General features: G+C 32.2%; 1 protein-coding gene across 4 annotated transcripts in view; it reads right to left on the bottom strand.

Annotated features, from left to right (window-relative positions):
* Positions 1 to 18,410, bottom strand: part of LOC133336303 (leupaxin) — a 41,177-nt gene that overhangs the window by 366 nt on the left and 22,401 nt on the right. For 3 of the 4 annotated variants that reach the window (XM_061544589.1, XM_061544598.1, XM_061544606.1), the window contains exons 4-8: positions 17,735 to 17,879; positions 17,583 to 17,674; positions 17,391 to 17,521; positions 2,886 to 3,299; positions 2,582 to 2,812 (exon numbers count right to left, since the gene is read on the bottom strand). In XM_061544589.1, coding sequence (XP_061400573.1) covers positions 2,582 to 2,812; positions 2,886 to 3,299; positions 17,391 to 17,521; positions 17,583 to 17,674; positions 17,735 to 17,879 — 1,013 coding nt within the window. Of the gene's footprint in view, positions 1 to 2,296; positions 2,462 to 2,581; positions 2,813 to 2,885; positions 3,300 to 17,390; positions 17,522 to 17,582; positions 17,675 to 17,734; positions 17,880 to 18,410 lie in introns of those variants that run through there. The other variant, XM_061544614.1, reaches the window with a different exon arrangement.

Raw genomic sequence — 18,410 nt, 5'->3', positions numbered from 1 at the left:
AATATATATATATATATATTGCCGAATGTCAATCAAAAACATCAATTAAACAAAATAATTTGGTAATATAGTCGAATTACTCGTTGCAAACATCAATTGATGCAATATTTATTTCAACATCCTTCAATCTGTTTACAGTAACAGTTTAATTACATATGCGCAACAAGTAGGTGTGTACAAATAATGTTTTAAATATTTTCCAGATGCATTCATATCGTAACAATATAGTATAGAAGTGAATAATGTGATTGCCAGAAAAATGTCCGAGGCAAGGTAAATAAAAGCACTTTTGGTCCATTAATTAATTAAATTTGTACAAAAAGCAACCATCAATTCTGATAAAAAGCCAGTCGACCGCGCACAAAAAAATTCGTGGGGCGACGTTGACATTTATGTTTGCGATTTATTTGTATTACTGAGATTTGTATTTTAAACATATATTATGCACATTGCTTTCTTTTTTAATGGATCAATATTTTATAAAGCAATTCTGGAATAGAATCAAATTGTCATCTTTCAAATATTTGAAAATTTATAATGGACAACAAAACAATGTCCACTCGAATTATAAAATATGCAGATTAATATTATTAATAAAGTAATCATCGATAAATATTGGTTTGAGAATTTAGGTGCATGATGAACTAAAGAAGATGGTTACTGTTAACGAAATTTGCTTAGGAATAACATATTTATTTCAACGGAATAAATACAATAAATTGATTTTTTTAGAAATAATATTGATCATTGTTTTATTTTAGGGAATGAGAGTAAAACAGTAGAGTACAGTTTGATTACATTGTACATAAAAGACAATTGATCATTATAACATGAATTATGAATTTTCCGAGAAAAATACACTGCCACTTGCGGTGGTGGTGGTTATGGCAGTTGTAAGCAATATATCACAATCATCTGAAAGCAACAAGATTCATCCAAGACAATATAAGAAAACACAAACAAATGGAAACAACGACAGATTGATGACCACCAGAAAAAAAACTCACGATTCATATGTGAAAAATCTCTACATAAAGAGGAGGGGGGGTTAGATAATAAAAACTAAACAAATATTGGGAAGGGGTGCAACATTGCCTCAATGGACTTGTGGTCTGTGACGTCAGCTCCAAAAAAAAAAAAAAAAACAGCTTTCTTCGCAAATTAATACTAGTAATTAATAAACAACACATACACTAGGAACAACAAAACGAAATACATACATATACACATACGGGAGAAGAATAATTAAATCAAAACAATATTGAAATTAACAAAATATTCTGACAGAAAATCACATCAAATATAAATATGATGTAAGTTTCTGTTTTAAAAAGAAAACCAAAACATCCACCCACACGCGACCGCAAGCATACAACAGTAGCGAACGGCTCTGGTTGGAAACATCAACACAGGGTCTTTAGAAAAGCCAAGTGCAAGGACGCACCTTTAAAAACACCTGGCAATACATGACCATGTAAAAAGTCATGTTTTCCTGTCATAAGATTGATAAGACGAAGGCCTTCGTCATAGTCAAGGCCTTAATCATTATCTTAGACCCGTGTATCTGTTTGCATTTGTGTGTTTGGTGTTTTGTTTGTTATTTTTTTTGTATTTTTTGTTTTGTTTTTTTTTATAATATTTTATTTACAAATAAATAAAATTACAATATTGTTTATAATTTAATTATTAAAGAAAGGAAAATAATAATGATTATGTACCTATACTTAAATCTATTTTATAAAACTGTTCAATGTGTTGTTAGCTAAGATAAATCTTCAAATTCTATATAAAAGATGGGGAAACAATGATATTTTTTGGGGGAAACTGATGGGGGTCATTGAAAGTGTGTGGTTTTTGAACACTTTCAAAGGCATAATGAGATACATAGACATCATCATTATCATGATCATAACCCCATGCCATACAAGAGGTCAATTCTCCACGCATGGAGGAATCGGCACAAAAGTATTGGCGGGGTGAGAAGACGTGGGAGACCTTGTTATTATAAATTGCCTCATGCTGGAACTTGGTACACGATGAGGATTTGTCCAGAAAATAGAATTTCATGTTGTTCTCTTCTCGCTTCCACCGTTTCATTTACAACATTGAAGATTTGCGTAGGCGCAGGTGTATGGTGTAATTCTTGCCACTGATGGTGTTGTGGACGTTCTTGTTATGTTTTCGAATTTATTTCTTAGGAGAAATATATGAAAATGCCAACCAGACAGATGTTGTTGAATTTGACGACAAGATTTTTTAAAAATCTCGCCTTCATTTCTTTCTTATCGAACAAAAACAAATACATTAAAAGTTAAAATAAAAATATTTAATAGCGACAAAGAAAAACAATGAAATTCTATTTTGGAATTTATTCCTCTTCATCGACGCCCACACAGGTTGGACAGACGGGTTTGCCTTCCATGGCATAGAAAGATTTACCCCTGACGGGTTTTTTGCAATCCTATAAGAGAATTGAATCGAAATTGAAAATAAAAATTGAAATCAATGCAATCCACAGCTCAATCGGAAGCAGTCATAGCGAAAAAAATAGCATTACATCAATTTTCCAATTGAAACTTACCCTGCAGACAAAGCAGTCGGGATGCCATTGAGAGTTCAAGGCGGAGATGTAGTTCTCCATGATGGCACGGTTGCAGCCATTGCACTTTGGAGCGAACATATCGAAATAATCGTTGCGGCAATAGGGTTTACCATCACGTTCATGGAAACCATCTTCGCCGAATTGCTGACCGCATTGGGCACAGAAGAAATGTTCTGTGTGCCAGGTCTTGTCCAAGGCAGTTACGCATTTCTGAAATGAACAAATAGATCACGTATTAATGTATTCCAATCCTGGTAGGGTATGTCTTTCTCAGTTTAATTACATCTAAAATGGCGCCGTTGCAATAGGCACAACGGGGGCTGAACAAGTTATGGTAGTCCTTTTCACAGTAGGGGAAACCGTCGCGTTCGAAGAAATTACGTGTGCCCAATTCTTCGTTGCAGTGATTGCAGGTGAAGTGCTCTGGATGCCAGGTCTTGCCCAGGGCAGTAATAACTTGGCCTACAATGGGTTTTTCACAGGCATTGCAGCAGCCCTTTTGTACAGTATTGACACCTTGACGATTCATATTGGCCTGAAGGCTTCCTAGCATAGAATCCAACTGATCCGGTTGATTGTCTTCTACAACGGTAGAAGTAGTGGTTTCAGTAATAGTCTGCGTTAAATGTGACGTGCCCTTATTGGGTTTGGCGTAGTCCGTTATTGTTTGGTGATAGTGGTTGGAACCGTTGTTCACCTAAAAAAATCCAAATGTGAGATTACAATTATTAATAATTGAATATTAAAACTTATTGCTTTATTATATTTTTTATAAAATATTAAAATTCAATTCTCGACGAAAGATCGATGAAAAACTATTTGAATATCCTAATGGCTCTTACGTTGTTGTTCTGAGCGATCTGCTACGTTTGACGAAAATTCTCAAACTGAAAATACTTTTATGTAGTTCTGGTCTCAAAAACTTTTCAATATTCTTTCGATTCTTCGTGGTGGTGGTTCGTCATCTTCGTGGACGCGGTCGTCGTGAACGCAAGATCCGTTTCGGCTACTTTCAAAAAGAATCATTTTCACACACATTTTCAAATATTCAAAAGCTAAAGAATCCAATAGGCGCTGTGCTCTTTGCACACGACGTTTGTCTATGTTTGCGCCAGAAGACACGGTCCATTCCCATGTTTGTTTGTCCGTCCATCCGTCCATTGATTTGCTTTTGGACGCCGTATCTAGCGTTGCCAAAAATATATGAAAATTCGTTTTCTACGTGTGTACATGTGGATGTGTGTGTAGTGAGATTTGTGCTTTTGAAACATCTACATACACACAAACTCATAGTAACTAGAAACATACACAGCAGTTCGTGGGCAAATGTATGGACATACGCACTTCAGTTTTTCCTTTTCTTTACTGTGTGTAGGTGAAAAAATTTTCTTTTTTTGCGGAAAATTCGCCAAATATATGTGACGGGTGTGTGTGTGTGTGTATGTTGTTCATCGTCGTCGCAGTCGTTTAGTCGAACTAGATTACTATGTCTGTGTCTGTGTATTTACCCTAATTAGATGAAATGAGGTTTCTGGTAGCAAAAGAAATTTTTGTATAAATTTGGCAAATATACATATATCAATAGGGGGCTTGTTGTCCGAGAAATTAACAGACTGTTTTGGATGAAAATAATCGTAAAGAACTCTATTACCAAGTTGAAGTACACAAACCAAATACATAATTTCAAACAATGTCAATATTTTAAAGAATTGACTTCATTTGTGTGTAAATAGTTCTCATAGAGTAATGTATCCGTTTGAGATGTAGGGAGTATAGTGAACTTTTTTATATAACGCAGCAGTAGCATTTGGGAACTTCTATTTGTGTTTTGACAAAAAAAAAAAAATAGTTATTGAAACGGTTGATGTAATGATGAAGGTCCCCCAAATCCACTTACAACATTTTAAATTCAAATTATTTACAAATCAATTTTAATATTATTTTTAATAGGCTAAGGATACAAATTTGATTACAGAAAAAAATCTAAATTAATTTTGTGTACTTAAAACAAATTTAAATAAGATATTTAATAATTTTAACGTGATATTCAAAACACTTTATAAATAAGGATGCATGGAATTCTATTGTAATTCTAATAAAATATTTATCATTTGGTAATTGTTGAACTAAGGCCCCACCTCTTCTTCAAAATACATTTTTTATGGATTAGAAACAAAAAAGTCTGCGAATATACAATAGTCTGTGGATTCAAATAGTTACGGAATTCGTGAAACTTTCATTTTCAACTTATTTTTCGATTCTTGGTTATAGTCCTAGAGAACAAATTTCAAGGATTGTTGAAACATGAATTTGCATTGGGTTATTCTTTTCTAAGATTATTTACATTATCTCCCGAAGAAATTAAACATAACATCGTAAATTTTAATTTAGTAGAAATTTGTGCGTTAATAATTATGCGAGAAAGGAAATCCTCCGCCAATGAATTTGTATACGAGATTATTTAAAAAAGTATCGTTAATTATAAATTTTCCCGAGTACGTTTGTCCGCATTACCATGCTAAGTACATTTTTGCTTATAACTTTGGTTTGGATTGGAGGATGATTACCAAAATTTCAGAGAATATAAATTAAGGACCGTAGTATCTAAAAACGAAAAGAACTTTAAAACATGCTAAGTCGATTTAGCATACTATGGTTCGGAGGCGTCGATATGGCTCAAATTCGAACAATATCAATATGATATTGATTTACAATAAGTTAGACTCAGTGTGGCGACGCAGATATTTTATTCGTAAGTTGTGCTAAAAATTGGTGCCCAATACAACGAATGATGAAACCTGGTCATGCGACTTTTTTATTTTTAAAATTGAACGGACGATTGAGGACATAAAGACTATATCCATAGAGATGCTGTATAAGATAGCAAAAATTAAACGTTCCTCGGTAGTGTTTAGATTTTAATTCCATTTCTGTACAAATATGGCTCAAATTCGAACAATATCAATATGATATTGATTTACAAGAAGTTAGACTCCGTGTGACGACGCAGATATCCTGTTCCATTTAGTCATGGAGATGTTTCTAGATTTTGGCAAAAAAAAGAAAAAAAAAAAAACAAGCAAGTCATAAATATCTATCTATAACATTTAGTTCATATAAAATCCAATGATTTATTATTGTTCTTCTTACTTTGCGGACGAAGGTCATGGACAAACATTCAACATTTCCGTAGTACAATAACGAACAATATGTTTGTTTTTCGGCTGGTCAGGATGTATTTGAAAATAAAACACTCGATGAAAGCTGTAAGATTTGCGATTAGTGACGTTATAAACAATAAATTTATTTTTAAACGAAATGTATAATCCCTGAGAACGCCTACTATATAGGTATATACATATATATATGACCCTCATCCATCGTTCATCAATAAACCCATTGAATTGAATATGTTGAGATTTGCACACCACCATGTCGGCATACGAGTATGTACACTTGATAATTCAATTAAGCGAATTATTTGTGTTATTAATAGTTGAAATAACAAGAATTCCCAAAATTAAAAAAACATGACAAGGTATGAACACCAAGCATTCAAGGTATTTAATAATCGATAGTGTTAATTTTATGATGACAGCAGTAGTAGCATCTTGTCAACAACACTAAAAAAACTGATCATGGCAGCAGAAATCGAGATATTTGCCAAATTACGAGTATATATTCTTATAAATTATTTATTCTCGAATTCTGAATTTTAAAATCGTCAAATGTTTCCCGAGTTCCCCATTCAGCATCCCGAGTCAAGTTGAAAATGTAATATAGAAGAAAAAAACATTTAAAATCAATTATAATTAAAATATAGCCAAGGTATTCCCCATGAAATGAAAAAAAAAACAAAAACATTTTTTAAAAGACATGCCAAAAACAACTGCTGTTGTTGCTGCGGCACCAATAATATTGGAAACGCTGACGACAAAGTCACATTTGCCGGTGGCACACGTTACTCTACAAAATTTCAAAAATATGTTTATTGCCTTTTTTAAATGTTTTGTGTTTTGGAAATCATATGGAAAACAAAAAACACGTCAATATTGGCGTGCCTGCGTAGCTGTGTGTGTGTTTGTGATCCTCAGCAGAGAGATGCAGGGAAACGGAAGTCATTGCGCTCATCGAACGAACGAACAAACAAAAAAGTAGATGTTTCGAGACATCGACAATGAACCGACAGACGACCGAACGGCTGGTCAATGCCGAAAAGTGCCAACATTTTTGTTTTCATGGAATCGTACAAGTTTCTACAATATCTTGACAAACGCCTGATATTAAACAGATTTTTTTGTTTGGGGTTCTTCAACGTATGAAGGTTATAAATCTGGCTGACAAAAAACTAAATCGGTTGGATAACTGAAGGAGGATTAATTTTAGCAGTCGAAAATATTCAATCTCCGGAACTGTAATACTTTCGTTTGGACCAAACATGGGGTTTCATCAAAAGAGAACTGCTAATGCTTGCAGATTTGTCCGCCTTTGTTCACGGTCAACGAGCGCGCTTTTTTGGTTTTTGATACTGAAACGACCACCGAGACAGAAAATCAACCACATTTTTACATCGCATTTCAATGCCAATGAAACGCAATTATAGTAAACTAATAAAATGAAATATTAATATGAACGCTAGTAATATCCGAATCGGAAGTCATTACAAATTTAGAAAAAAAATATCCTGTCACTTGAATCGATTAATACCCCATTTATTGAACGGCGTGTGTTGATATTTGAAAGTAGAACTATTCGCTGAATTGATGGCTATTACATGAAGAATTGGAGTAGTGCATTCCTTCATGGATTGAAATACTTACATTGAATGTGTTATCAATTATTTGAATATTACTAAAAACCGCCTTATGTTCCTAAAAACACTACTTGAAATGTACTTTACATTCAATTTAATTCTACTTAAAGTGCTTTGACGTTATAAGTTATAGTGTAAACTTATAACATCATAATATGCATTATTTCGATGTATGTCATAATAATAATATATTATTATTAATGAAATGCAACCCTGTATTTGTAAATAAATGCATCTCTTTGGCGAAAGTACGCAAAAGTTGCAAGTGTGAAGAGCCACCAACCAACGCAAATAAAAGATCCTACTTTATAAATTAAAATATACAAGTCTGGATAAACATATTTATATTAAAATGTTGTTGTACGATCAGCTGACTTGCATTTAAATTAGCTCTGTCTGTTTACTCGATATTTGGTAACAATTGTTACCAAATGTTACTAAATGTTGTCTGTTTACCCAAAAATCCAGGAAAAGGGAGTCAAGTGAGAGAGCAAGTTTGACAGTTCAACAACAACAAACTTACTGGAGTTTACTGAAAGAATTTTATGCAGTAAGATTTTGCAAACTCAGCCATTTTTGGATCAGCTGTTTTATGACCAAACACAAAATTATTCAAAACATTTTTTAATTTGCAAAGTTAAATTTGAAGTTATGTTGTATAAAAATTACAGAAAATAGAAGAAAATTCGTATGTAATGCAAAGTTTCCTCAAATTAGAAACTAATTCCAGAAAGAGGGCAATGTATTGATGCAGGAAGCTTAAATGTTCCCGGGGATCATACCAAATAAATTTTTCTTTTATTGTTCATTTTATTTTTAATATTAAATGCAATACAAATTTTTTGGGGCGCAAATAACATTTTTTCTTGAATCAGCTGTTTATTTGCTAAATCTTACTAAATTTTGTCTGTTTACTTTTCTCAGTATTATCGCGTAAGAGATAAATGTAAGTTCTCTCCGAGCTAGAACTTACTGAGTAAAGGTTACTGGAAAAGTAACCAGACACACCTATTATCTCAAGGCATGTCCAAACGTTTAGGTTTTATTTCTGCATTTTGTTAATTCAGTCGATTGTAATCGTGTATGTACTATTAGTTACAAAAAATCGGTTTTATAAGATACACTGTAGGTCACCAAAATTTTGGGTTCTTCTTCTGAGCTTTGATAAGCTAAAAAGTTAATCCCAGGCATGGCGCTACACGAATTAAATCCATATGATTTTTAGTTAGTTCAAACTTACAGTAGACGAGTGTTTATATTGGACAGGTGTCGGAGGGAGGAAACCTAAAGTGAGTGAAACCAACATTTATTATTGTTGTCAATGCAAAATTAGCGGACTTTAAGGGTAAAAATACACTTAAAGTTGAAATGACCACATACGCCTTGTATCAGGTACGGTCTCAAATGTAAAAGAAGTTAGAGTTTCGCTGAAGACAAGTTTTTGTGTAGGGTGTGTAGAATTGTTATTTGCACTTATTTTGTATCAGACAGTTGGATCGTATCATAAAGAAAAAATGAAAAAAATAAAATACAACAACATATACAAAAAATATGCTAAAAATATAGCAGCGTTTTTAATGAAAAACTATATTTAAAAAAGCACGAGCGGCAATATTTTTATTTTTTTTACTCTTCACTTTCTTAATATACTCCTCATTGGTGGTGGAGGAGGAGGGGTGATATAGGCGGTGTCGGTGATGATGACGCTGCTGCTGTCCGCGTATTTGTATTCATGTTAATGATGGTGGCCGTGTGCAATATTGTTTATATTTCTATCGTTCATTATTTATTGCCAAAATTTGTATCATTGGCTAATAACGAGCGGTCGGTTGCTGTCTCTTGTTAAAACAGAAAAATAAAAACAACAACAAAATGAGGAGGGTGGGTGGACTGCTTGGATGGTTTTGCTAGCTGAAATGATATTGCCTTCGCCTATTCATTTGGGACAAACACGAGGAACGGGCCAGACATTTGTTTATTTGCAGCATTTACCGCGTGCTCCTAACCCATTACATTCATTCATCTGTACAGTATATTTAGAGGTCATAAATATATTCTCACATTTACAATGTTCTTTTTGGAATATTAGCAAAAAAAATCAACGTCGAAGTCGCAAAATATTTTGTGGGCTGCACACATCATCATGCCAAATATGGACTAACAATATTACATCTCTTGCGAAATAATATAAAAAGCAAAAAAAAAAAAAAAACTTTGAACGTTGTGGTAAATTACATTTTGAGAATTCATTGTCAAGGACAACTGTAAGCCCGTCAAACATAACTGCCAAATAAGCAAACTGAATTATGAGTGTGAGAGATTTTAAATTTTACATATTTTAAGTTAAGGGTCTGGCTCTCGTATGAACCAAGATTATTGACTTTGCTCAAAAATTAATAAAATGGCGGACTTTTGAAACAAAAATTTGAAAAATCGCCTAAGGAAGATATTCAACGATTGGATTTATCCTAGTTCATACGAAAGTTATATACTCACAGTTATCTTGCCCGCCATTCGTAAAATCACCTTTTCAAAAAAAAAACGCGTTAAAAGTTACAGAATCACTCTTGCCGTCACTTGATGCTAACATGCTAAATCGGCAAAAATTTCAAGAGTTGTTGAGATTTTCACTCGAAATTTAATAGGGACATTTTTGAAATAGTGTAGGTTCGAATCAAATATTAATGTATGTATTAATGTTTCCTTATAATAATCTAGTTGGATATAAAATTGTACTAGTGCTTATCGTTGGCCCAAAAATATTTCAAATTTGTTGTAGGTTGACGTTTCAAACGGCACAAAAAAGTAACTTATTACGTTATATTTAATTAATCTTTTTTGTTACTTTTTATTAATAACAAAAACTTAATATATCTTATTTTCAGTACTTAAGTACTGATATAGTACTAATTATATTTTCAAAATATTTAAATTATTCTCTTCATTCAAATAAGATTCAATGTATACCATGTTATAATTTCGGGTCAATACTTTATGAAATTATTTGACTTGGCTCTACCACATTATGTTTCAACCGGTAACTCCTAATTATTTTGTGGCATGACTCCATAGCTTCTTGTGAAAGCCAACCCAAAGGGCATGTCATGAACAAAAATGTGATTTGGTTCTGCATGAATATTCCTCAAGTAATACATGGACGCCCTTTAAATTTATAGTTATAATTTCTTCAAATTTACCGAATCTAATTCAAATGCATTCATAAAAAATCAATCTATCCTATTTCTGATCTGATAACATTTTTTCCATGTAGTTGAAAATGGTATGGAAATAATTTTAATTTACAATAAATTTATTAAGAATAGACTTAACATATGGCACACTTCAATCCTTCACTTCTAATCATTCCATGAATATACCCTATAATTAATAAGGCGGTCACGACAAATATTGATAACAATAAATTTTTATACAATTTCACTACTGAAAAAATAGGCACAACCTTGATCACATTTCTTCTCACCCACTAATCCATGAAATCCCTAATCTACAACTTTCAAAATAAATATTTCATGCGCTTCTACTTGTAAAATGTGTCTTATTAAGAATTGATATAACACATATCTCAACCATAACGATTAATTTCCAAATATTTTATTTTTAAAATTAGATTTATATATTTTTTTCAACATACAAAAATTTGCTGAGCCTTTTGTATGAATGAAACTTGAAATGTATATATGAAAAATTATTCATGGCTATATGAATTAATTGGGCGCGTAATTGATTCGATGATAACATATGTTATGTTGATATATCTTAGATTATATATATATCAACATATGAATATGTATTATGGATAGCAACATAGAAATCATTTGAATAAATCAGCCAGTAGATGTAGCTATTGGATAAGCAAACAATATCCAAGAACGATGACTGACATTAATCGGCTATTAAATTAACCATTGTCAATATGATGCCAATGACAAAAACGAATAAAAATCTTGATAATTAAAAAAATTGAAGGATTTGTATAAAACAAAAATAAGATTGTATTAAAGTGACCAGCGCTGGAAGTAACCACAATGATCATGAGTTTCGATATATTACATACATTGGAAATTATACAAATTTTGCCAACACGTATTGCTAGAGAATGAGGGGAATCCAATGTGCAGAAATGCTACATTAAACAAAAACATCATTCGAATACATAAACAAATACATTTTTCACAAATTGAAAATTACTACGACTTATAAAAAAATTGCATAGACCACCATATGAAATATTTATTTTCTAAACGTTTCATAATCATGTCACTGTGAAATGATTATTTTGTATATATATAAACATTATATAAATTGTTATTAAGGTTTGAATAAAATACATATGTATGTATATATTCATATTTCATACTCATATTTTTGTATATTTTATCATTGTCTGAAGGTGAAATGAAATGTTTGAATACATATATGTACATATGACACGATTAATAATAAACAAATTTTGTCCATTAATATTTTAATAAAATCCAAATGTATATATCAGCATAGGAAATTTTTATTTTTTGGGCCTGAGTCTTATTTAGCAAAACACAAATAAAAACAACTTCTTTCTTTCAATGACATTAATATTCAAGAGTTTAACCGAAAATAAAATATAACAAAAATATTGGGAAATTTAGAACATTGTAAGAAATTCGACGAATTGAGGTCAATCACATACATATTTATAAGTTGCTCGGACCCCCATCCTAAAAAACGAAATAAAGTGCTTGGTTTATTTGACATTTATTCATTATCCTCCTAGAGAAATATTTACATAATTTGTCCACCTAAGTGTGAAAATTATTTCTAAGCTTTGTAGGAATTCAAATTTGTCTTCATTAACATTATTACCAATTATGGTAAATCGTCTCATTATTTTCCAAACTCTGTCAAAAAATGTCCTCCATTATACAACAGATGTCGAATTCATGGTCAGCTTATACGAGTTTCAAAATATCACTTTCCCTAATGTTAGATACAATGTTGTTCTGTAGTGCAATTCTTTAACTTTGTTTTGTGTTACAGACAAATATCGTTAATTTTTATTGTCATTAAAGAGCATCCGAATTAAAAAAATACAATGTGCACGAAAGAGTACATATCTGGCTCTGGTATGAACTATTAATATCGCACAAATTTAACGAAATTTTTGGATAATTCCCTATTCCCTATTTTCGACCATAACCAAGTTAGAAAATAAGCAATATCTCAAACAATTACATTTATCGTTTTCATATTAGTTTTTGCGTTGTCGTGCCCGACATTCGTAAAAACACTGTTTCGAGAAGTACTCTGGCCGTCTCTTGATGCTGGCACAATTAATCGCCTATATCATCCAAAGGTTTTTCTTTTATGTTCGAATGAAAAAAAAAAAATTTCAATTAGTTGAAAGCGAGTACCCGTGTGTACACTACATCTTTTTTAATAAAAAAAATATTATGGCAATATTTATGCCCATTTAAGGTCAATTGTGGACCATGGAGAATTGGCTTTTAAAAATAAACCTTGAAATTATTTTTAATAAAAATGTTGTCATTTGTATTTTTAGTCTCTTGTTATATTTGCATTACACTACTTATTATAATAATTTGGTCAAAGTCGCAAAGAAATTACTCGTGTAACAAGTTGGATGGCCCATTAAAATATTCAATATAAAATAAGACAATAATCATGTGTTTGCGTTAACACAAATTATACATATAATGTATACGAAAAATGTGGTGAATATTGTTGTCTTTTAAAATGCGCATTTTAGTGAAAAATTAATTATTGTTCAACAGGTGACAGTGAAAACATATCTCAAATAAATGAACATTTATTTTGGCCTCCTGATATAGCAACGAATCCTATGTAACATTTTTAGGGTCATTATTATAAGCTATCGCTATTGGGCATATCTCAAACAACAAATAAGCATTTTTATAGCCTTCTAATTCTATGTAATTTTTTAATCAATTGCATTAAATTCATTAGGGGAGGACATAATCTTATTCTTTGATTTTGCTAACGTTAGTTTAAATAAAAAAAGAATCCTTTACAGAATGCTTCTAGCGACTTAGTGTAACAAACACGTATTGTAATACAGCCAATTGTATTTTACGGCATTTTTTGAACTTTGATAATAAATTCCATCGAGCAGTAGTAATTAAATATTCATGATTACCAACATGGCAAAATCTACATGTCCTTTTCTTCTTTTTCATTGGTGGTGAAAATACAGCAAAATTGATAATTTCAGAATTCTGGCGGACATATGAAATTTGTATTTTTTTTTTTTTTTGACCACAAAGATAGAAAATAATACAGATCTTGACCGATTGTATTAATCCAAAAATTAGAATCGATTTCATTATTAGTTTCTGAGTTATATAAGGTCCAGAGTTGAGCATCAAAAGAATTATTTATTTTTTTCTGCTAATTCTAGCAATTTTTGGTACATTCTGATCTTTATTTTCTATAATAAGGATGATTTTCCGAATGTTAGGTGTACTGTTCAAATTGTTGCCTATTTTGATAGATTTTACAGATTTTTTTTTAATTTTTTATCTGTAAATGATTTTATAGGTTCGTAGTGTACCTAATTAAATAAATTTAATGAACATTTTAAAATATTTTCAAAAAAAAAAAAAATATATATATGTATATAAAGTAGAAATTTACATAATGTTTTAATTATGTGGTCACTTCAAAGTATGTTTGTTAGAAAAACCGTTATTTATGGAAAAATTGCATGCAAACATTTTTTTTACACTAAATCTGTTCTGGTATCTGAATTAAAAAAAAAGTTTAAAGTACTTTAAACGAATCTGGGGCTGATCAAGAAATTTTTACCACAGTTAATATTTTAATTACATGTATATACGCACTTACTCATTGAGGACCAAAAAACAATACCATTACAAACAATTTCCTAGAGAACATTAGAAACAATTTCCTATTTAACCATAGAAACTATGGATATAGGATGTGGTACTGTGACAGGAGTTGAAACACTTGCTTTTTATTGTGCCACTCTTGCCTGTACAGACAGAACAGGAGCAGTGACAGTAGGAGTCATATGTGAAATTGCCAAAGAATACATATAAATGCTAACGATGCATCGCTTTTGGGAGCTGGTTGTCTGGAAATGACAACGGTGGTCGGCAAAACTGATATATCATCATTTTGAACGGTGCATGTTAAAGAGTTCACAAGAATAAGAGCAGATCAAGAAATTTTTACATTAGAAACAATTTCCTATTTAACCATAGAAACTATGGATATAGGATGTGGTACTGTGACAGGAGTTGAAACACTTGCTTTTTATTGTGCCACTCTTGCCTGTACAGACAGAACAGGAGCAGTGACAGTTGGAGTCATATGTGAAATTGCCACAGAATACATATAAATGCTAACGATGCATCGCTTTTGGGAGCTGGTTGTCTGGAAATGACAACGTTGGTCGGGAAAACTGATATATCAACATTTTGAACGGTACATGTTAAAGAGTTCACAAGAATAAGAGCAGATTGTCACAAATCGATCTGACAACCCTTGATTTCTCTTATCTCAGACCACCTTCCCACTATGGACTCCGTTAATTGACCACATACGTCATCCGAACTTCTTTCCTTTCTGAATCATAGTAAAGCTTGTAAACAATGTTTCCCAGAACTTATTAATCACCACTTCAAATAGCTTCCCAACGTCCTGCAGTTGGACGAATTCCCGGAGTAAGCTCAAACCCAGTAGAGGATCCGGTATTGGCATATGGGAGTGATGAGCTCTGCCATACGGCTCTTGAAGACCCAAGAAAAATATCTTTCTTTTGAAGACAACAGAATCGTATTCGAACATAAACAAATAACGATACGATATTCCACAAACCCCTCGGGTGGCATATATCGAACTTTTTTATAGGGAACACATTTTCTAGTCCCGAGGGATTAAGACATATTTTTCATAAAGCGAACTACGGATATAACGAACTTTTTTTATAACAAAGCATATTTTCGATACCAATATTCAGTTTTCATTAATTTTAATTTGGTTATACGAACTTCTTATAAACATTTTTAATACTTTACGTTGTAAATCCTCACAAAAGCTAATTTTTACAACAAAAAAACAGTTTTATGCCATTTTTTCATAAATGAGTGGAGTTATGGCACATGTTTACATTTCGGCACAACATTTTCTTAGTCTTTTAGATAATTCTCAAACAGAGCTTTTCTCTAGAAGTACTTAGGCTTGGCGTTGTGGACGTAACATTGGGGAAGAAGGGTTTTTTGTTTAGTGGAGTGATACATGACTCCCTGGGACAATATCCGAAGCAAAAAAAAAACTAAGAGAACTGATGAGGATTTATGGCGAAATCCGAAACTATAGTCTTCTCTGCCTTTCCCGAAAGTAATCAATGTGACCACAGCCCACTCTAAAAATAAAAATCTTCTTGCTCTTATTTTTTAAAACAACAAGAAAGGGATTAAGCTGGCTTACCAAAAAAGTAATGATGTATATTTATTAAATTTTAATTTTTAATATAACTAAATATAAATTTCTCACTAAGCATTTGCATTTGCTTTACCTTGGTTATAACAAACTTCATCTATAAAGAACAACTTTGTCCCTACAAGTTTTCTATAACCGTACTTGACTATTTAGTACAGTCAAGCATGATATCGAATTCCACTAGAGTTTTCCCACTTCGTCCCCTCAAGCACGTGCAATTTATATTTTATAGAAAAATGTCGGTCCGAAAAGTCATAGTTTAGCATGCTGTAACGATTGATGAAATGTTTGACTCATTCTCCCTAATAAAGTCAAAAACTGTGGGGCATGATGGCTTGACTCTTAAATTTCTAAAAATGATGTTACCTCTTGTGGGTAGCCATATTCTTAATGTTGTTAATACTGTGATTATGACCTCTTGTTTTCCATCCCAGTGGAAAATAGGCAAAATAATTCCAATTCGGAAATCTGATGCACCTAATGATTTCAGGCCAATATCAATTATGCCAATTCTTTCCAAAATGGCTGAACACATAATGAAAAGGCAGATCATGGAGCATATATCATATCCCCTTTTGCTACATGATGCCCAATATGGGTTTAGGCGTGAAAGAAATGCGACATCGCTCCTGGTAGGTCTTAAAGATAGCATTCGACAAGTTGTCAGCAACAAGGGATATTGTATGCTTCTTTGAATTGATTTAGAAAAAGCTTTTGATAGGCTTGATCATGAATTGTTGATTGTTAAGTCATGTATCCACTTCGGATTTTCTAAAACAGCATGTTTGTTAATAAAATCCTACCTAGAGGAAAGATTTCAATATGTGGTCGCTAGTGGCAAACAATCTAATATTTTAACTGTTACTAGTGGTGTTCCTCAGGGGTCAGTGCTAGCCCACTTCTATTTATATTGTTTGTAAATGATTTTTTTGATTTAGTCGTTTCCAACAATTGTCAGCCCTTTTCATTTGCTGATGATATTCAACTACTGTTTAAGTGTGATGGTACATTCCCTGATGTTATGCAAAGTGCTATATCGTTTGCTATCTCTACAATGAATAATTGGATGTCTCTCAATAAATTATCGGTAAATCCGAATAAAGCGAAAGTATTAAAGTTTGGTCCCCGTGATGGGGTTGAAGTAATAGTCAAGTTCGATAACATTGAAATTGAATTTGTGGAGAGCATTAGATGTCTTGGTGTTGTACTGAACAGGGAATTGTTGTTTGAGTCTCATGTTAACTTGTTGGTTTCTAAGATAAATTACATGTTGAGGAAGCTTTATAGTTCTAAGCTTTGTCTTGTTGTTGAAATGAGGAAATACATTGCAAACATGTATTTCCTCATTTCAAATTTATATTTTTAATATTTTTTACATTAATTTACATTTATAATTCTACTTGTTTTATTGCACATAGTAATTGCCACTTTGAGTAGTTTGCCATAAATATATAAATTGTGGACTGTACTTACCTTAAAGTCCGAAAGTGAAGCCATTAAATCATCCAATTCTTTTGTGGCAGATGATGCGTATGCCTGATGAGTTGCATTGTTGGGTGTGAATGAGTCCTTTTGTCTTACAACTTTCTCCTCAACTTGTCTCACTACAATAAATGTAATACAATAAGAATTTAAGCACCGTAATACTTTCAAATATATATTTACCTGGCCCTTCTGGTCCAGCAAGATTTTCTGTTTTTGTTTCTCGTACAGTAATCGTAACATGACGACCGGGCGTTGGAGATTTACCACGTACACTGTGACAGTACAATAATGGATTTATTACAAATACATTTTTAAAAAATTAATACACTTACCCATTTGGAACAGCATATAGGGAGGCGTTGTCCATTTCATTCAAGAGACTATCTACCGTGGGTCGTTCTTCTACAGATGCGTAACTATTGTAAGTATTGTATTTGGAAGAAGGTGTACTATGGAATCCAGGGGGTCCAGCATTATCTACAATTATTCAACAACATTCAATTAAGAGTAATTCTAAAAAAAATAACTATTTTACTATTGACTTAATTGAAAAGAGAAACGTGACAAGACACGCTTATTTAGGGCGTTAATTAAATTTGATTGAGAACGGATGGAGTAAAGGCAATGGAAATCCATGGGAGTAGTGGTTATCAATATCGGACTTTGTCGTAGAATAGTAAGGAAATAAAATACCTCAAGCGGATTAACTAGTAATTTTAAGATCAATGTGGTGTAGGAATTGTATCCCTTACTATATACCAAAAACATCGAACAAATTTACCAAAAACCGAACTCTTAGTCTCTAGTCAGAAACTGGAAGCTAGGTAGCAAACACTAGATTGCCCTTATAAAATACGGCTATCTCCTACTATCGCGACAGATTGGGGCATTTTGGAATATAATTTGTATGTATTTGTTATGGAACACGTGCTTGCCAACATCTCCAAATTTATGGACGAGTTTTCCAAAGAATTTCTAAAAAAAATCTTTGAAAAAAAAAACATTTAT

This window comes from Musca vetustissima, unplaced genomic scaffold (assembly GCF_032173495.1).
Source record: "Musca vetustissima isolate MV318-11 ecotype Yass unplaced genomic scaffold, APGP_CSIRO_Mvet_v1 utg1997, whole genome shotgun sequence".
Taxonomy (NCBI): Eukaryota; Metazoa; Arthropoda; class Insecta; order Diptera; family Muscidae; genus Musca; species Musca vetustissima.
Note: the sequence above shows the minus strand (reverse complement) of the source record. Positions and strands in the feature narration are given on the sequence as shown.